Source organism: Seriola lalandi, unplaced genomic scaffold, assembly GCF_002814215.2.
Source record: "Seriola lalandi dorsalis isolate HSWRI2012SDOR001 ecotype SW California unplaced genomic scaffold, Sedor1 jcf7180002054519, whole genome shotgun sequence".
NCBI lineage: Eukaryota > Metazoa > Chordata > Actinopteri > Carangiformes > Carangidae > Seriola > Seriola lalandi.
The window spans coordinates 1,900,385-1,920,260 of NW_019525072.1; the positions used below are offsets into that span (position 1 = coordinate 1,900,385).

Below are 19,876 nucleotides of genomic sequence, written 5' to 3' on the forward strand. Positions count from 1 at the left end.
CCCCAGCCACTGAGTAGCTCTAGCTAAGCTGGCCTCACTTCACTACAGTGGTGACGATAAGGGCCTCATGTAGCTCACACCCGCTGCCTCATTCGTCACCATCACCCGTCACCTTTCTCTTCAAACTGTTTTTCATGCACGGAGCTGTGTTATTATACTGAAATAACATGTCCACGCTCCCTTGTTTATAAATGTTTAAACTGGGGTCTTACTACAGTTTATATTGATGGTAAAACAACACTGAGGACTGAGGACAACCACTCTATGTGGGGCCTACATGCAAGACTCAACAGTCTCTGCTGCAAGATAGTCATGTCTTTGATGTTCCACAGCAAGATTACATTTTAAAAACTCACTCGGCTCTTTGTGGCGTCATGACCATGTCCAGTTTTGCTCCTTATCGTGACTGCAGCTCTAACATTAATCCCTCTTTTATCTGCTTGTGTTCTGCACTGCTGTTACGTTGCATGATTCCTAAATGCATTTGCATCCCACACAGATATTGACTCTCACTGGGAAGGCTCTCGGCCAATCACATTTGAGTCAAACTGTTGTCAAATGTGTGGTACTTTTAACAACCCCAGTTAAAACCATACAGGAAGTGAATAGGATGTCTGTGGTGGTGAACAGGCCTTTGGGGTAGCATATTGATTGAGAAATAATAAGTACTTTGTTTTATTTGAAGTCTGGCAGGTTTCACAGTTTAAAGCCAGAGATGGTTGTTAGTTGACGCAGCGGAGTTGGCTCTGAATGGTAAAAGTTGAACTCTGACCTCTGTGTCTCTGCACTCTCACAGTCCTCCAGCTCTGTCTGCAGCAGAGGAGAACTCGGGAGCAGCTTGTGGAGCAAGGCATCATGCCACGTGAGTATTCACATCAGACATTAACAAAACTCTTACCTCACACTCACACTCACACTGACAAAATGAGGTTAATTGACTGCCAACTACTGTATGGAAATTCAGACAGCCACGAAGAAAGAAACCAGGATGCCCTCACTCCAGAGTGCCTTTCTTTCTCACAACTATCTTCTGCTTTACTCAGAGTACTGCATCTTTGTGGCTTTTAGAGAGCGTATTTGTGGCATGATTGCTACTTTTACTTAAGTAAATGTTTTGAGTCCAGCACTTGTCAAGGCTTAAAAAAGATTGCATTTGTAATTGTTTGTACATTAAACTGCCATATTGTTTTAATGACTCTTGTAATTGGCAAACTTACATTATCTGCATATAAATCAATTTTATTCTATAAATAGTGAGGTTTTATTCTACTCCCACTAATAGTTGCATCATTGGTCTCATGTAAACATAGGCAATGGTGAGAATGACTCAAAGATTTAACACAGAGCAGCCACCAAGCAGCACACCAGTGCCAAACCAGAAAGGACTAGCTCCTACTTTAATACCATCCAGATTCATCCTTTAATGTGACACAAGTGGAGCAGACTCAGTCCCTATGCTACTTTCCCCGGGTGAGCATTGTGTTTTAGAGAACACCTAATAAAAGACAAGCTGAATCTGTGACAGAATCATGCTGATAGCTGGGAAGATAGAAAGAGAAAACGACACAGCTCTTCCTCTTTGTCCTGTTCTCTCTTGAGAAGTCTCCTGCAGTCAGGTTTTCAACTCCTCTCTGGCTCCACGCAGCCAAATGAGTCAACGACTGAGCCTTCAGTGGAGGTCAGTCACCCTCTCTGTGGCCTGGTCAGGCATGGTTTGCACACAAACCTCCTATTCTCCACTGAAGCACTCTGCTACTCCCACACTTATAGTCTTATGGTAGGTATGCACAGAGATTTAGGTGACGAGCAGGAATGTTTTGCTTTGCTCCTCTGACACACTCCTCAGAGCGTCCCCCCGGCCAGTGTCTTTAAAGCAAACAGTGCTCATCATAGCAGAGGTGACTAGTCAGTGAGCCAGACCTCGCCTAGAGCAGCATGGGTTTATTCTGAGAGATCAAAGAGTTACTTTCTGCATGGAACAATCTCCTCTCTGCTTGAATCAGTAAAGCTGACACTTCCTGTTGGACTCCCATGAGCCTCTGTTTATTATTAATGTCACACTCATGCAGAACAAAGACAAAACACATGAAAATAATGATAGAAAAAATGGATTACACTTTAGCCAGGTTATTGTGGAAAGTGACTGTTGCCATATCCAGGAGAAGACAGTCAAGTCAAGTCCAATTTTATTTATATAGCCCAATATCACAAATCACAAATTTGCCTCAAGTGGCTTAACAATCTATGCAGCATTATGACACCCTCTGTCCCTCCAATCAGTCGAGGAAAAACTCCCTAATAAATGGAACAAATGGAGAAAAAAAAAACTCAGGAAGAGTGATCCCTGTTCCAGGATGGACGGACATGCTATAGATGTCAAGTATAGTGAGTAGAAACACAAAGAAGTAGATCTACAGTATGGACCAATGGGATGACAACATCATGGAGTGTAACATTAATGAAGAATATGATCTGGGAGGACACTGAGCAACTTCCAGGTGTCGCCAACAGATAAGATCTGAGCTACATGACCTCTTCTCCATCATAAAGACTTGGAAAGAGGATAGACCACAAGAACATACACATAATTCACACGTCTAGGAGAAGGAAACAAACACACAAACGGACAGAGAGACAGGGAGGAGGCTGGGACTCCTCCAAGACAAAGATCCAGATCTAAAACATCTGTAATGAGGCACTGACAGCCGGAAGAGGGAGAGAGGTCCCAGGATGGTAGATGGTCCAGCCAAGAGAGCCTGAGTGAAAAGAGAGGACAGGGAGGAGTAAATAGGAGGATAGAGAGAGAGAGAGAGAGGCACACAGCCTGGATGCTCATGTGCTTCAGGGAATAAACAAACAGAGGATTAGAGAGATACAAATACAAACTTTCTGATAACCACAGAAAGTTTACAGGAACCTCATCAGCAGGACATCATGGACTATGTTGTACGTACTAGGTTTAATGGATTCATTGAGATTGAGACTCACCCACCGGCGGGAGTAGCCAGACACTAACTAAAAGTTAAGGCATAAAAAGATGAGTTTTAAGTTTGGACCTCGGCAGGGAGGTTATTCTAGAGGAAGAGCTTGCAGCCTGACAGATTGGATATAAGGAAGAGCACAGGATCAGATATAAGGTTTAAGGAGATCAGACAGGTGTGAAGGGGCCTGCCCATTTACGATTTTGTAAAACATCAAAAGCACCTTAAAGTTTGATCTGTCATGGATGTGGGGCCAATGAAAGATTGGTGTAATTTGGTCAAATTTGCTGGATTTAGTTAAAAATCCAGTTGCAGCATTTTGAACCATTTGAAGACTTTTATTACTGGCAAATGACAGGCCTAAAAACCATTACAATAATCCAGTCTGGACAACACAAAGGTGTGAGTTACGGTCTCAGCATCTGCCATGGACCGAAAAGACCAAATTCTATCTATGTTATATAGGTGAAAAAGGTCTTCTGTGTGCTGATCAAAATAGAGGGCAGGATCAAATGTAACAACAAGGTTCTTGGCTGTCCAACTTTGATAAATCACACAAGGTTACTGTTACAAACTGGTTTCTATGTATGGTCGGGCCAATGACCACCATCTCAGTTAGGAGATCTTGTGGTGGTTTAGGAGCAGGACATTTGTTTGACACCCAGCTTTTCACAGCAGACAAGGTCTCTGATTTGACCATTTGAGAAGGGTCATTAGTTTATATGGGAAAATACAGCCTAGTATTGTTGTGGAAATTCTTGTGAGCTCACTAGGAGACTTCAGATGTTCAGAAGGAGATTTCTGATGTCTCAAGCAGAAGTATTAATTGAAAGCTTGACATGCCAAGGGGAAATGATGAGAATTACAATGTCAAGTGAATCAGAGTAATGCCACACCAATTCCTCCAGAGTGTATATAGACCAGGCATCACAATGTTGCATCACACATTTCTTTCATTTTCAAATAAGAATATTCTAGAGTCTTCACCTATATGACTTTTGGTCACTTGAACCTAAACATAATCTCATGTCTTACCTAATAATTTTTACACGTCTTGCCTTGTACCTTACTAACACTGTATCACTATCCGCATCTGGAACTATCTGAAGCTGGGCGATCCTCTCTGAGTTATTGCTTCTTCCTTCATCCTTATCTATAAGGCCTTGGTTGTCATGTTTACTGAGGGTAGAAATGGGGCCTTCTGGACATAATAATGGAAGTTAAACATTGAGCTATTGTCTAACAATATGAGCTCTGTATGACATAACCTACCCTTGTAGAGTTTGTGTGAGCCAGCAAACTGAGAAAAAGTAGACTGAAAGAAAGACAATTCCCTCACAGTTCCCCCCCTTTTTGATTGTAAGATCACCATTAATTAATTAATCAACTAACTGAACCATGTGAAGTAAAGGTAGGACATCTGTCAGAATTGAAGTAACAAAACTCTACAATTAATAAATCATAGCACACACCAGTTGTCAATCAAAATACATCTAAAAGATAGATATGTGATTCAACAATCCACGTCAATGTGCTACGAAAGGCCAGCCACAGGCCAAACATTATAAAGAGGACTTGACTTGACTTAAAAAATTTCCCAGTGGAGTTGAAGTAAAAGACGATTCAACCAGCCGATATGAACTTCTGCTAATTAATTAAATTCACAACAACAAAATACAATGATAACACAAGGTAAGATACAATATTCAAATAAAAGGAAGAAGAAAGAAAATAAAATCAAACAAAAATAGTCATGATCATCATATATATAAATCATAAGCGCATAGTATCAAATATAATCTTCAGCGTAACAGTGGAAATTAATTCCATTACTGCTTATAATTCAGCCAAGAGGTGAAATATAAAGAGAGGAAAAGCAGAGGGCCAAGAACAGAGCCCTGGGGTACTCCATATGTCACATCAAAAAATATTGGTGTTATTATTGTAGAAAACACAGACGCCAAATGTTTTTTCCAGTCGGTCTAGGAGTATACAGTGATCTGTGGAATCAAAGGCTGCATTGAGAACAAGTAAGAGAAGCACAGAGGTGGAATCTGAATATGTTGTGAGCAGAAGATCATTAACCACGTCAGCAAGTGCAGTCTTAGTGGAGTGACTTGGCCTGACAGCAGACTGAAAAGGTTCAAAAAGATTACTGTGAGATATGTGAGCTGAAAGCTGCTGACACAGCTCTTTCTCGTACTTTTGAAAAGAATGGAAGGTTGGTCGATAAATTGGGTGTGGTGTCTTAAGTCACGGTATAACCAAAAGTAGTTGATGCCAGATGTAAGTGATAAATTATCAATATATTGGATTGTAGGTCCCAAAACTGACCAGAGAATTTTGGAAAGTTTTACTACTTAGAACACAATAGAAATGCTGAAATGAAGGTCATCACTTACATGCGGTTTGTATTGATTTGACATCGGTGATGCAAAGAAGTGATGTATCATCTTGTGTTTTTTATACATAGACCAGTTGATATTGTTCCTAAGTAATTAGAACTTTTTTAGGCCTATTTACACACTAGATGCCCATAATTTTAAAATCTGTATAGATTTCAAAAGGACATCATGATTAAGTGCATTAAATAAATCAATAACTTACAGGTACTTTGTCATAACAGCAGAAATCATTTGTTTTAAAATGGAAGGAGCTGTTTGCTTGTATGTGGAAACATAGTGACCAAGTAGATGTTGTTTATTCACCTTTTACAGCTCTGAAAACACCGGCGGCCTTTCATGAGCAGATTCGCAGCCTGGAGAGAGCTAAGGTAAGACATCAACTAATGTCATCAACACTGCAGGGTGTCATGATTTTATTAATCTACATCTAAATTATATTCTCATAATATTAAGAAAAAAACTTTCCATTTTCTTAACAGACCGGAAACTTCTTAAAGCACAAACTCTGCAGCAGACCCGAGCGATCTGAGCTGGTCCGTATGCACATCCTACAAGGTGATCATCCTGCTGTGTGTTCTTAATGGTTAATAGTGGTGAGATAACGGAGATGAATATGGTGGTTATTCATCTGTCTGAGCCTACTGCCTGTTTTGTTTTACAAAGTTAAAACCAGATAAATGTCTGTGTGAGTTCCGACTGAAGCTGCTGTGAGTCACCCTGACGAAGCAGTTAAGAGGCTGACGGATGTTGGCCAGATCATAGCCAATGATCCTCTGTGTGTTTATCAGAGACCCAGGCTGAGCCCTCCCTGCAGGCCACACAGATGAAGCTGAAGAGGGCCAGACTGGCTGATGATCTCAATGAGAAGATTGCACAGCGTCCTGGACCCATGGAGCTGGTGGAGAAGAACATCCTGCCTGTGGACTCTGCTGGCGAAGAGGACACCAATGGTACAGACTCATTACCATGATTATATCCTCACTGTTAGAAGACCTAAGCCATTAAAAGTTATTGTTTTAGCCCACTTTGGTGTCATGTTCACCACCAACAATTCACTACTTACAGTGACACCCAGAAAGTTACTCAGTGATGGGCAACTTATCTGCCTGGTACTGAGAAGTTGGCCCTTACTTAAAAACTGATCAGCATTTTATGAATTATGATATCTACATTCCAGCCTTCACCATTTCACCTTTTATCAGAATAATATATTTGTAGGCTACCTGCATGTTCAATTTCCCCTGTATTTGTGTTGCTGGTTTTAGCGCCATAGCTTTAGGGACAGCAATGTCAATCCGTCGGTGGGTGCACCACTTTGGTCTACACTAAAATATCTCAACAACTGTTTGATGGATTACCACTGAATTTGGAACCTAGAGGATGAAGCCTAGTGACTTTGGTGATAGCATGACTTATGACATGACATGTTAGCATTGCCACTGTGACTATGTTAGCATGCTGACGTGCAGAGCCGCTAGCATGGCTGGTGTTACATCTCTACTGTATTGTTACCTGTACATTGCTGCCTTACTCTGTAGTCACTGATAACTCAAGTTTTCCTTTTGCAGTCATGAAAGATAAACAGTATATACACAGACGGCATTCGCTGTGTGTCTGAATTGTCAGCAAATGTTAAAAATTCTTTCTTTTTTTTCAGTTTTGATATACCATTTAAACAAATAATAAGGCGTACTTGTTTATGTTTGATGTTGGCCTCATAGGTGATAAGGTAAACTACTCTAAGACACCAGATGTTTACAGCTTTGATGAGGACAGCAGTGATGCCTTATCACCAGAACAGCCTTCCAGCCAGGAAACTCCCAGCTCCACCTCGGCCTCTCTAAGAGAGTCTGGAGGGACTGAGGCCACTTCATCCTCCTCTCAATTAAACTCTCCCAAACAGGTAAACCAATACTGTGAACCGTTGCAATTTTTAAATCATAGACTATCCTTCTTCACGTTTCAAGTTTTCTAACCTAGATTCATAAAATTATAAGAAACTTTTCATGGTGGGGAAGGTTGAACACTGCATTTGATTGTAATTCGCAAGTTATCTGATGTCACTGGTAGAATTTTTCACTTATGAGAAAAATAATATTTTGAAACCCAAGTTAACTTCATTTAGTGCTTGCACACAGTGTTCTAACCATGTATAATGTATTTTTCACAATTTGTTGGAACATATCGTGCTCATTTTTTTTTTTTTTTTTTCTGAATGTTTATTAACCTGTTTTTGGTTATACAACTTCATTTGAGGTGCTTTTCTTGTCCTGCGTGAGATGATGATTAACAGGTGTAGCGGCTTCACTGTGCTGACTGAACGGCTCACGAGTTTTTTTTTCTCGGTCTCCTCTTTTCTTAGCAATCCCCGCCACCCAACTCACAGTCCACACCAGATGTAGTCAACCTCGTCTCTACCAACGAGCAACAAAGCAATCCACGAGCATCTACACCTCAGCCAATCACCACTGTTGTCCCCAGTATCACACCAGGGCCAGTTCTTGTGAAGGTGAGCTCCAAGTTTGGCAGAGGTCATTTCAAAGTCTTCTTAAACTTAAGTAGCAGTGATTTTTTTTTTTTAAAGGATGAGTTCATTTAGTTTATAATCAGCTGATATGAAACTGACCGCTGGTCCTCAGCTCTCTGTCTCTCTGATTTATTTACTGCGTGGGTTTTTTGTTTTCTTTGGGAATGTTATGATAGATACAGTGTCAGAAGATACAGAGTCTGTGTTTTGTCATTCTGAAAGTCACTTCAGTTTAGGGGTGAACTGAAAGTCAGTATTCAGCCAAGTCAAACGCAGTTCAAAGAACAACAGGGTTTAAAGTCATTTAACAAATCCGTGGTTTTAAATCTGTGCCAGCCACAGTTTGTCTTCAATTAGGGTCAAATGACAGACTGGCTCAGGCAGGCTCCTCATTCAGGCTGCGTAAAATCTAAGCCAAAAATCAAAGGACGGGGGTGAAGCAATGACTTGTGCATTTATCATAATCCAGTTATCCTCCGAGCATAAGATGAACTCTCCCTCCCTTGGAATATGATAGGGGAATGAATTTGACAAATTGGAGGGTGTGTGCTTGCTTAACCCAACTTGAGTTTCTGGTTTCATAGTTAGAACCTGCTGCTCTTATGCCAGGCCATTTTCATGTGTATCCTGTAATTGCAGGTGGTAAAACAATAAGGGTCACATTTCCACTACCCGTTTCCTCATCCTGCAGTTCTCATCGGGTGTCAGAACAATGTTCCACCTCAGCGCTTCAAGCTATAAAAATCCAGTATCAGTTCCAAGTCTTGCAGTGTTGGTACTGGCAATGCTATCTGTATTCCCTGATAAACTGGACTGAGATCAGTCACAGGGATCAAATTTCCTCCAGATGTTCCGCTCAGGTTTTACATGCCCCTTTTCTTTGTTGTGCTCTGCAGCAAAGCCTGCCCAAGATACCTGGCGATAAAAGCCGCAGCAAAAAGAGCAAAGAGCCCAAACCATGGGTGAAAAAGCTGAAGTACCATCAGTACATTCCTCCGGACCAGAAGCAGGAGCTCAACGAAGTGCCGATGGACTCTGCTTATGCCCGCCTCCTGCAGCAGCAGCAGCAGTTTCTGCAGCTGCAGATCTTAAGCCAGCAACAGCAGCAGTACAACTACCAGGCTGTGCTGCCTGCCACAGTAAAGTATGTTTTCATTCAGCAACGCAAACATTCCTTTTACATTCCTTTTCATTTGAATTTTAAGTTTCTTCAAACTCAATCAAATACCCACACCTGGTTTTAGAGAATGTGAAGCTCACTGCCACAACTGTTTGACCACAGCTGCTGTTTGTCTTAAATACTTTACATTTCCTGCCCAAGGTTTCCTACACAGAAGCTGTTAATTGTGAAAAATGGATAATAGTTCAGACTCTGTACTCCCTTTTTCTTCCATCTTATTACAACAGACCAGCAACTGAGGTACAAACCAGCTGTTCCAGTGTTCTGAGTGGAAACGCTGCGTCTGCCCCTGCGCAGCACCGCCACACTCGACCAAACCGCAGGCCGGATCATTTACCAGCTAATCTGGATGAGATGAAGGTGACGCATTGCTGCCTGAACACAGTCTGACTATATGCACCTCATGCATGCTGCAGAGCAGAGTTTTGAGATGATGATCTGTTATGTTTACAGGTGGCTGAGCTGAAAATGGAACTAAAACGCAGATCTCTGCCTGTTTCTGGGACTAAGACAGACCTGATAGAGAGGCTAAAGTTGTATCAGGAGACTTCTGCTGCTACCGTGGAAACAACAGCCGTCACAACAGCCTCACAGTCTGAAAGCATAAGGCTAACCCCACCTGTGTCCCCTATAGCCTCTAAGGTGTCCAGTCTGGGCATAGAGGACAGTAGTATGGCAGACAGTCCGGCAAATCTTTCAGATGCTCTGTCTCCAACTTACGCTGCTCCCTGTGTGAGCTCCCCTCAGAGAGCTCCACAGGAGGAGTTTCCCACAGAGACAAGGTCCTATGAGAAGGACTGTGCCAAGGACAAACGTCTGCATGAGAAGGACTCTGAAAAGGACAAACGTCTGCATGAGAAGGAGCGTCAAATCGAGGAGCTGATGAGGAAGCTGGAGCAGGAGCAGAGGCTGGTGGAGGAACTGAAGATGCAGCTGGAGGTGGAGAAGAGGAGTCAGCAAGGAGATTCTCCACCTCAGCTCAGCCCTCTTGCTCCCATCCAGGTCAAAGAGGAAAATAGGTCCCCCTTAAACTGCTCCATGTCCTGCAGCTCTCCTGGTCTGCCAGTGTTAGTCAAACAGGAGGAGGCTGCAGATCAGAGCCACTTAGCTGCTCCAAATCAATTCATCATCAGCCATCAGACCATCAAGCAGCCTGAAGCCCTGCAGTCTGTCCAAGCTGGAGCACAGATCCTCCTGCCTGCATCCCTTCCTGCCTCAGCAGTCACTATCCAGCTCCCAGCCAACGGCATCAAATTACATCCTACTGTCAGCAGCGCAGCCGCAGGCCTCATCCAGACCTCTGGACAGGTGCCACAGAAAATAGAGGCCTCAGCAGCATTACAACAGCAATGCAGCACTCACACTCAGTCACTGACAAAGGTAAGAAAACACATTTGCGCAGACTGCCTCGGTCTGCCTCCTTATTAGTCAACACTATCAGCTGTGATTTTGTGCTAGATTTGGATTCCTTCAAAACACACACACTTGAATTGTATGCGATCACCCGGACGTGAAGCGTGTGTGCACCTGAAATCATAAAGTCTGTTTTCTGTGCAGTAAATTGTCATTAAGTTGCACATCATAGATGTGGTCCAATGTTTTTGATGGCACTGCCCAATATATCACATATCATGTGTTTTTCTCACTAACAATCAATTACGTACTACCACGGGTAATACATCGTCCTTGTTGCCACGGTAATAACAGGCCTCAGCTGGGTGGTGAAATCTTCGACTCACATCAAAAGAAGGCCTGTGGAAACATGGGCTTCTGGAGCAGGTGCTGAGTGAGGCCTGACCGTCTCGCCCTTACTGCCCTCTGTCGTCCCTCTGCTCGGAGCCTAGCCTGCAGCCAGAATTAGCAACAGAGACCGCAGCTCAATGCAAACACAGCACTCATGAGTTGTGCTGCATAGCACTGCAAACACTGTTGTCACAAGAGGGCTGAATTGTGGTGATGCCTCAGCTAAAGAGGGGCCCACAGCAATTCAATTTAAGTTATTTTGCTTAAAAGCATTTGATCTTATTCCCAGCTACACTATTCACTGCTGCTTGGATACTTAAACAGAAGTATCTCCCACGGAGAGTGCGTGTTGCAATGCACTACTTTTCCGTTGAAGCAGAAAGCATTTATCCACATTGATTGCATTAATGCATGCCTCCATGCTGACTTGTCTAAATTCCCCTTCAGACGTGGAGGATGGATACCACAGCACAAAGCTTACTCAACACATTCCCAGCAAGTGGATGTCCTGCAGGAGCCGCTGCTAACCAGCCCGTCCCTAAAGGCCCGAGGAATAAGGTAGAGAATGACCCTTTAGTCTCTTCTACTTTCCGTTTCTTTTTTCTTTTCCTGCAAAGCACCTTGCAGCCACTGTTTAGACTGATGTTTACCGTTTGTGGCCGTCTTCTCCCGGACTCTCATGAACTGTGTTGATGGAAACGAAGTCATTTTCATAATCAATGCATAACCGTTACATAACCGTTTTACCTCTTTGTGCAATGTGAGCTGCATTTGAATGACGGTTTGTATGAGATGTGTCCTGTCTTCCATGTGGTGTAAGTGACTGTTGTGTTTTCCTCTTAAACAGTCTCCCGGTCCCAGCCAGCCACCGTTGATCTTTCAGCAGCCAACATTCACAAACCATGTGTCAAAGTGTAAAGACCCACCCCGCTATGAGGATGCAGTTAAACAGACACGCAGCATGCTAACAGCTGCTCAGGTGAAAAATGAAATAACAATGAAATGTACTGTTTGGTACATTATATATCTTTAAGTTGTCACTATAGCCACTGAAACATTTGCTGGTTACTGTTCCTCTGCAGGGTCCCACTGCAGCCAGCCAGCAGATGGATGACCTGTTTGACGTGTTGATTGAGAGCGGTGGTGAGAAATACTGGACTTTTTTTTTTTTTTTTTTTTTAAATTCAACATAATAATGTTTTTTTTATTTTTATTCACACTTTTTGTTCTGCATGTGTTTTTCCAGAGATCTCCCCCTTCATCAGACAGGATCCTCCCAGCCTGGACAAGCCTCTCCCTGTGACCGCCAGCGTTACCACCCTTCCTATCAACATGGTTTTATCACGCCCTCCTCCCATGGTTCAAGTGGCCCAGCTGCCTTCTTCACCCCTTAAACCCTCAACCACCTTGGCAGCACTGACCTCTGACACCCAGCTTGACACCCTCTTGGACTGCACACTAGGTGCTGACACAGAGCCACAAACACTGAAGCTGATAGAGGAGTTACACTCACCCATAGACGCCATGGATGTGGACTTTAATGAAAACACACCGCCCTCTGCTTTGACCTTGCATAACACCAACATTGACAATATGGACTGGCTGGACCTTACCCTGTCTGTGCCAGCAGAGGGGGTCAACCCTTTGGACATGTCAACACCAGTGGGTGTCTTCTCCTCTGACTTCCTGGACCCTCATGAACTGTGTTGATGGAATTGAGGTAATTTACATCAATCAACGCATAACTGGTGTGTTATCAATATAAGGCATATTAATCAATATATTACTTGTATGTAATCCATTTACTGCGTATTATTTGTAATCAAACAGTACATTTACTCATGTAACTGTGCAAAGAAGAGCAGGAAAAATGTCACTTGGACTAGTGGATGCCAGAATGAGTGTGCATCAGGAACTGCCAATTTTTGGGAAAAGGTAGAGGGTGTAGAGTCAGACACACCACCTAATGCTAACTCAACTGCAGGAGAAGCCTTCTGTGGTGTGCAGATGGGACACGAACCCTCTAATGGCTGAAGCAGCACACTAGCCATGGTCATATCTATGCGAGCGTCCCATGTGTGTTTATTGCCCAATCAGTCACATCCCATCTCACTAGGAGGAGTGCAGGGTAGGAGAGGAAGGGGGTCACGGAGGTTTAAAAGTGCAGTCCGGGAAAATATCTCAGCTCTGCAATCTGGATCCAGACCATTAATATGTCAGATTTGTACTTTGTACTCTCTGTTACCCGAAAAATACATGATTGTGTGATAAAGATAAAGTCAAGTTCATCTGAGTTTGGCACCGATGAATCTATCAATGGATGTTTTGAAACATTGTTGAAGACGGACAAAATCCAGAACAACTGCACTTGAACTGGGACTGGGTTCTGTTAAGTTGGATTCTGTACACCTACAGGCCATTTCAGATAAACATCATTTTTAATTATTTAAGGGAGAGATTAATATGTTTCCCTGGGAGAATAAGAGCTGTTCGGAGGTGTGGGTAGCTCTGCTCTGCTTTTTGACAGATGAATCAGTCCTTTGAGGTCTGTAAACCCTCTGGTTATCTGTGGAGACTGACTAACATTGGACTGCTAATGGCTGTTTTAGATTTCAATCTTAAGTTATGCCGCTCGTTTGTTATCAATCTCTTCTCACGTTTGCCCTCTTTGCCCTCCGATTTTTATGAATGTACATTGTTGTGTTGACTGTGGTAATAGCAGAAATTACAACTATGAGAACAGACTGTAAACACACAAGCACTAAATGTCAAGCATGTCTGACAGAAGTTCTTGCAGATCAGACGAATCTTGTTTTACTATCATGAGTCATGGGAAAACTACAAAAATGAGTGTGCATCTGTACACTGTGTGTAATCTTGTAAGACCAGTTGTCCTATAAGCTTAAAAAAAGGAGAATCTTCACTTATAGTTACAGTCTTGCTCTGTTAAGACTCTGTCCAAATAAATAATAATAAACTGTCATAGGAACATCATTCACTGCTTTAAGTCTGGCAGACTGACTCTTCCAGGGTTTAAAATGACTGAATTAAGGTCAGCTTCTTTTTTGGTCAGGTAGTTTATTCAAGAAGGTAGAAGTGCAAACATAGGCATGATCTCTGTGCAGAGCATTACACAGTGACAAACACACAACCTACAGAGATATAACAGTATTCATGAGTATGATCCAGAGTGCATTTGTGTTTTACCTTCTTTTTATACTGAAATAACCCTAATGCAACACAGTTGATTTGTGTAGTAGTGACACCTGCTGGCCACATCTGCTTTTCTGTTATGCAAAAGATGACTTCTGGTATGAAGGAAATAACATTCAGTGTCAAATAAACCATTATGCACAACGCGGTGCACGACAGCAGCAACAGCGTCTTGGCGCTCCGCTGCTGGGGGGGGCAGGGTGTGTTTGAGCCTAATGGACAGTGTACTGACTCTGTTGTTTTGTTGAATTGTTACGGATTCACCGTCTGCCTCTGCAGGTTATCTGGAGCATCGCTTACGAACACATCTGAATGTTGAAGGAACTGTTGTGAAAAGGACTCATGTGATTGGTTCCTTTTTTTTTTTTTTCCTTCTTTTTTTTTAGTGCCTCATTTGACTATTCAAATGTCACCCTTTATGGATTATATGCTGGAATGAGATGATTTTGTCTTTACTATAACGCAACAGCAAGAAACATTTTAATGCATAGTTTGTATGCCACATGTTTTACACATTGTGTATTTATGTTACCTTTTATACAAATGTAGCAATTCTTTTTTGTAAATACAGAGAATATTTGGGATTTCACACTCGGCCTATGAGCATCCGCAGTACATCATTTACCTTTCAGTGCTTGTCATTAAAAAACTGTACAACAAAAGGTTTCATTTTTGTAGGTGTTTTTAACAAATAGACTGTTTACAAGCCTTAATAGAGAAGCACTGCAGTGTATTCAAATTCATGTAGTTCATGTAATTTACTTTGGGTTAAAAATCTAATATATAATACACATTTACAAACACTCAGTCTGTGGAAGTCAACATCACACGTCCCTTGTGACTTGTGCTCCATTAAAAAGAAAAAGAGCACAAGAGCGCCATGCTGCTGAAATACTACTTCACCATTAGGTTGAACGCTTCAGTGTTCTTCACTCTTCGACCACATGCTCTCCTCTCAGAGCTTTTTAATAGTGCTGATTGATGTTCGACACTTTGGACATCTGTGTGTGGTAGATTTAAACGAATCGAGGCAGAAGGGAATGAGGCAACATCCAGCCACACAGCTGTGAAACAAGGAACAGGAACAAAAATGAAATGGAGGCATACAGTAGATGCGCATGGCTGCACAAATACAAACAGGCAAATAATTCTCCAGGACAAAGGGGGGAGGGGGGTGTTCATACCCAATCAAAGCTGTCATGACACACACCAGCCAGGTCACACTGCTGACTGAGGTGAAAGTCTCTGTCATGACGAACTGCCGACACTCTGGGCACTGTGTCCTGGATGGACACGGGGGAAGGTTTTCCACGTCCAGAATCACTTTAGGGGCTGTGAAGAGAAGAAATGCGACAGTGACAGTTGTATCATTAAAAAAAAAACTTGTTTTCATTCATTATTTCTCTAAATCATTCAGAAATAAAAACAAATGTTCAGGCTGTGTCGTCAAAACCTTTGACAATCAGATGATTCGGTTGAATAAATAGGTTTCATTGACTGCAGAGTGTTGTACAGCTCATAATGAGATCTAGGTTTTTTTCAGTTCAAGTACAACAGTCTAGTGAATGTCAAGCACTCTAGCAAATGAATGAATTTTTCACCTTTATTAGTGCAAAAGCGTTGCTCAGATGAAGCACTATATTTTATTTTTTGTCATTTTATACTGATGTAGGCCTGACACAGACCCCAAAGTCCCTCCATCCTGTCCTCACTAGGTGTGAGTGTTAAAATGAGCATCACTGACTCACCAGGGATCATAGGTGGAGCCTCAACATAGAAAATATTTATGCCAGTAGCAAGATCAGGATCACCACACTCATTCTTCTGAGTGGACTTGAACGTAACCTCTAACAGAGAAGGAAAAAAAAAAAAAAGGTGGTTACAAGTTCAAAGAACGACGGAGTGAGTGATGACTTGCTGCAGTAAATCAGAACTCACCTTTAGTGCATTTCATCTTATCATTGCCACTGAGGAGGGTGTCGCGGCTTTTCTGGAGCTCAGCCTTTCTTTCAGTCAGTTGTTTCAGTTTGTCATCGATGTTGTCAATCTCAGACTGATTTGAGGCTGCCTCCTCTGGTAGAAAAAAAAAATACATATGACAGCAAAGGCACCAGGGAATAAGTATTCTTGGTGTGTAATATGCAAAAGACTAAGCTACTTTATTATCAAGTGCCAAATATCTGTCTCATTTTTGCTTAGAAATTTCTTTCTTGCTTCCACGTGTCACCTGTTTGTCCAAATTCAGCACGATTCCTTAATTCCTGAAATATGCTCAGGATTTTCTTCCTCTCCAGAAGTTGCTGCCTTTTGAGTGAAAGGTGGTTCAGCTCTGAGGAGATCTTCTTCAGATCTTTCTCTGAAGACGTCATGGTGAAAGCTGAAAAGACTGAAAATAGGGATTGTGGGATTGTTTTTGAGCCTAAATCTCATATGTTAGGGTCTTCACTGTACACAATGTTCCTGTGGTTAAGAGGTGTGTATATACTGTGTGTTTATAGTGGAAATGCAAAAAAAAAAAGAAAAGAAGGAAAGTTGGATTTAGCAGGTTTCGTCATGAGAAGACTAAATGTTACTGGCAAAAATATATGCATGCTGTATGCGACCACACTTTCAAAATAAAGACCTCTCTACAGCAGAACAATAATACTGTAATAATAACAAATATAAGTTAAGAGGGGTTTTTTTTACATTATGTTTATGGATTCAAACAACAGATGGTCTTTTTTGTTTCCAATGTTATATTGGCATCATATCAGGTCACTTTTGATTTATATTCTTCTCACATTCACATTTTAATCTTAAATCCTTTCATCCTTAACAGGAAAATGTATTTACAGATACCGTTTGCATATTTCACCTGAAATATGAACTGACACACAGGATTCAAAATATGGCAGACCAAATGATTCAGTAAAGAGGCTTATTGTTATGATGCCTTCTGTGTTGGCTGCACATTAACCATTTATAGCTGAATTATACAACAGAAGAAGTTTATTATTGTTACTCTCTTGTGAGCAGTAAACACAAATTTACGTTACACAAACTAGTGAAAGGCCATGAAAGGCACTCTTACTGTTCACTGTACCAAGTCCTATACATTCAACTCATATTACAAAACACCCACTTCAGTTTGGTTGGTTATAAAATAAGTTTAAGATTGAGTCGATTTCCTTTAAAAAAACAAAAAAAACAAATAGACAAAAAATCTGTAAAACAATTTGTTTTTTGGGGGGTTTTTTCAAGTGTTGAGGCAGCAGATGTATCAAAACAATCATTTAAACTTGTAGATTAAAATGCTGGAAGTTAATTTTCAAAGCAACACTTCGCATTAACAGCATAACGTAAATCTCAAGTCCAGCACTTATCACTGTAACTGTACTGTACTCACTACTACACTGTAAGAAGCTGAAACCTTACTCAAACATCTCAACTACTAGTCTTCATAAAGTTTACTTCAAACCGTATTAAACAGAAAATTATTATGTTTAAGAAAAACGATGTGCATTACCTAATTCCCTCCGCCGCTTCCAGTGTGTCCTGTGCAGATAACATTCAAACTAGGTAAACAAGGGCATGTAGTGTTCATTTCTACCAGGAAAATATTCAAATCATCAGGTTACATTTAAAACTGCCCTCTAAGGAGAATGTTACAGGACGCTCCTTTTGAGATGCAAGCTCAAATAAGACACAAACACCCAAAACACAAAATAAAATACAGTCATATATTTTAATATTTGCAGAAAATCATACAAAAATCATGGTAAAAAAAAGGGGGGGGGGGGGGGGGGGGGCTTAACAGCCAGTATTCCACATATTTACATGTAGTCCCTTTAAGAAACAGCAGAGTTTGTAAAGTGGGAGTTCATAATGTGTATAGAGATGTTCGACACTTCAAATAAAACAAGTTGAATTATGAAGAATACTTTGTCAACGTCATTTCAACTGTGACATTTCACTTTTTCCTCAGTCTCTTCATGAACGTCACTTCATCTCTGTTCCTGATCCCATAGCTGAAGATATTTAAAATCAAAGAGAGGGAAAACTGGTCAAACAGTGTTGATGATCATGAACTCACAGTCAAATTATGAGATAATTCTATACACTTACTCTTTAAGCCTCATCTTGTCATCTTCAAGCTTTTCCCCCTGAAACATCAAATGAAACGTTCTCCAAACATATCTCCTGTTAAAGAAAGGAGGCAAATCATTACAAATATTAAAATCTCTTTAATTTAAAAAAAAGTTTGTGTGTGTGTGTGCGTGTGTGTTTGGATGCATGTGTTTACCAGCTGACATGTTTCACTCCACCTTCACGTTGTTGTTTCAGCTCCACAAATCTGCGAATGGCCTTTTTCAGATCAAGGACAGTTGCATTTTGCACCACCACTATGGCTTAGGGAGAAACATTTTTTAAATAATAGTTATAAATGGAAAAATAAATTGAAAAAAAAACATTATTTAAAATAAAAATAAAAATAATAATAATAATAATAATACAAATTGTGTAGTGATGTCCACCCATTGAAGAAAAAACAGAAAAGATGTAATCAGAATAAATGAACTGCACAGAAACAGTTCAACACTTACGCATTACTTCCCCATCCGCCTTTAAAACCCTCACGGTCATGGCCTGACCATACTCCAAAGCAATCTGAGAATTTACCTCCTCCAGAGTCACCTAGAAACACACAATCATTATTGAATTAATTAAATAACCAATCGACAGAAAATGAATTGCCAACAAGCTTGATAATTCATTGATCATCTGAGCATTTTTCAGATAAAAAAAAATGACAGACAGTTTTTTCTTTTGGCTTCTCAGATGTAAATATTTGTCCCTTGTCTATTATTAATGGATAACCTGATCAGACAAAACGCAATCAGAAGATGTCACCTTGGGCTCTTGAGCTCTCAAAACCATATTCTCAAAAGCACATGTTTATAAAATGTGTATTATGAATTAAAAAAAATAAAAATAAAAGACCTCTTCAGAGAAACTGAAGCACTGTAGAGTGACTACAGTTTTCTGGTATTTTATCTGTTCAAGAGTCTTTTATCAACCTACATGGGAACTGTCAGTGTTTTATAAGTTTACATATCCTTCCTTTGATTCATACACAAACACAGTTTCATCTCAGAGGTCTACAGACAGTCGACCTGGCTTCTGTGAAATGTGGAGACAGAATTTAACTTTTTAAGTGTGGGTGTGAGTTATAGACATCTCAGTATATGATGGACAGGGCACCTGAATTGGCAGGTCACAGAGTAAAGGGTCCTGCACAAGTCGAGCAAGTCCCTCCTCGAAAATATCCAGGATCTCTGAGTGAGGAAGAGCCTCCTCATCTTCCTCCTCTGCATCAGGTGCTGCCACATCTGCCAGGTCCTCCTTTTTCACCTCCTCCTCATCTTCCCCCGCAGACTGTGCTCCTCCAGCGGTGTCTCGACTCTGCTCCTCCATCACCAGGCGCTAAAGCAGCAGCAGAGCCGCTTTACTGAGACTCAGATTCACCAAATACCGCAGACAAACCTTTTATCTTCTCAACTGAAAACTACGAACCCATGCAAGTAAATAATTGTGTACGGTACAAATGATATACCGGAAGGATAACGTTGCTCAATATACATCGTTCCCCTTAGTGGACGTAATTTCAGACATAGCTTAATTATTTTATTAAACAGTCAGTTATTGTATGTAAATAATAATCATTTAAGGCTACATAATTATTCGGATGACTTCGTTGTTTTGATTCAAAACAACTCTCTGTTTTTAAATTTTGTTTCCAGCCGAGCTGTAAAAAAGGGGACTCCTGCTTTCATCAGCGCCTCTT

General features: G+C 41.1%; 3 protein-coding genes across 5 annotated transcripts in view; 1 reads left to right on the top strand and 2 right to left on the bottom strand.

The window, feature by feature from the left end:
• mrtfbb (myocardin related transcription factor Bb) overlaps nucleotides 1–14,711 on the top strand; it is a 73,158-nt gene extending 58,447 nt beyond the window's left edge. For both annotated transcript variants that reach the window (XM_023413999.2, XM_023413998.2), the window contains exons 5-17: nucleotides 797–862; nucleotides 5,699–5,754; nucleotides 5,866–5,941; nucleotides 6,175–6,336; nucleotides 7,108–7,289; nucleotides 7,749–7,895; nucleotides 8,810–9,057; nucleotides 9,321–9,453; nucleotides 9,547–10,473; nucleotides 11,284–11,394; nucleotides 11,684–11,815; nucleotides 11,919–11,979; nucleotides 12,083–14,711. In XM_023413999.2, coding sequence (XP_023269767.1) covers nucleotides 797–862; nucleotides 5,699–5,754; nucleotides 5,866–5,941; nucleotides 6,175–6,336; nucleotides 7,108–7,289; nucleotides 7,749–7,895; nucleotides 8,810–9,057; nucleotides 9,321–9,453; nucleotides 9,547–10,473; nucleotides 11,284–11,394; nucleotides 11,684–11,815; nucleotides 11,919–11,979; nucleotides 12,083–12,546 — 2,765 coding nt within the window. In that variant the 3' untranslated portion in view covers nucleotides 12,547–14,711. The remainder of the gene's footprint in view (nucleotides 1–796; nucleotides 863–5,698; nucleotides 5,755–5,865; nucleotides 5,942–6,174; nucleotides 6,337–7,107; nucleotides 7,290–7,748; nucleotides 7,896–8,809; nucleotides 9,058–9,320; nucleotides 9,454–9,546; nucleotides 10,474–11,283; nucleotides 11,395–11,683; nucleotides 11,816–11,918; nucleotides 11,980–12,082) is intronic.
• LOC147818706 (uncharacterized) lies at nucleotides 13,895–17,673 on the bottom strand. Of its 2 annotated transcripts, XM_087175946.1 has the most exons (6): nucleotides 17,558–17,673; nucleotides 16,277–16,435; nucleotides 15,988–16,122; nucleotides 15,798–15,896; nucleotides 15,234–15,381; nucleotides 13,895–15,113 (listed from the first exon to the last, which is right to left on the bottom strand). In XM_087175946.1, the coding sequence occupies exons 2-6, from the start codon at nucleotides 16,416–16,418 to the stop codon at nucleotides 15,005–15,007; spliced, it is 633 nt and encodes a 210-aa protein (XP_087032072.1). In that variant the 5' UTR covers nucleotides 16,419–16,435; nucleotides 17,558–17,673; the 3' UTR covers nucleotides 13,895–15,004. The 2 variants fall into 2 exon arrangements, with proteins under 2 accessions (XP_087032072.1, XP_087032071.1); XM_087175945.1 differs by having other exon boundaries at nucleotides 16,277–17,673.
• Nucleotides 17,674–17,757: 84 nt separating this feature from the next.
• Nucleotides 17,758–19,637, bottom strand: snrnp25 (small nuclear ribonucleoprotein 25). Its single transcript, XM_023413953.2, has 5 exons — nucleotides 19,294–19,637; nucleotides 18,636–18,726; nucleotides 18,335–18,440; nucleotides 18,157–18,231; nucleotides 17,758–18,059 (listed from the first exon to the last, which is right to left on the bottom strand). The coding sequence occupies exons 1-5, from the start codon at nucleotides 19,504–19,506 to the stop codon at nucleotides 18,002–18,004; spliced, it is 543 nt and encodes a 180-aa protein (XP_023269721.1). The 5' UTR covers nucleotides 19,507–19,637; the 3' UTR covers nucleotides 17,758–18,001.
• Between the last annotated feature and the right edge of the window lie 239 nt (nucleotides 19,638–19,876).

What these genes read in the sequence shown, in the direction of transcription:
- LOC147818706 (XM_087175946.1), bottom strand. Translation starts at nt 16,418, where the DNA reads ATGACGTCTTCAGAGAAAGATCTGAAGAAGATCTCCTCAGAGCTGAAC. An exon ending in TGCTGAATTTGGACAAACAG is followed by an intron (nt 16,123 to 16,276) that starts GTGACACGTGGA and finishes TTTTTCTACCAG; the next exon opens with AGGAGGCAGCCTCAAATCAG. An exon ending in GTCATGACAGCTTTGATTGG is followed by an intron (nt 15,114 to 15,233) that starts GTATGAACACCC and finishes CTTGTTTCACAG; the next exon opens with CTGTGTGGCTGGATGTTGCC.
- snrnp25 (XM_023413953.2), bottom strand. Translation starts at nt 19,506, where the DNA reads ATGGAGGAGCAGAGTCGAGACACCGCTGGAGGAGCACAGTCTGCGGGG. An exon ending in GGAGTGAAACATGTCAGCTG is followed by an intron (nt 18,232 to 18,334) that starts GTAAACACATGC and finishes TTTCTTTAACAG; the next exon opens with GAGATATGTTTGGAGAACGT. An exon ending in GACAAGATGAGGCTTAAAGA is followed by an intron (nt 18,060 to 18,156) that starts GTAAGTGTATAG and finishes AAATATCTTCAG; the next exon opens with CTATGGGATCAGGAACAGAG.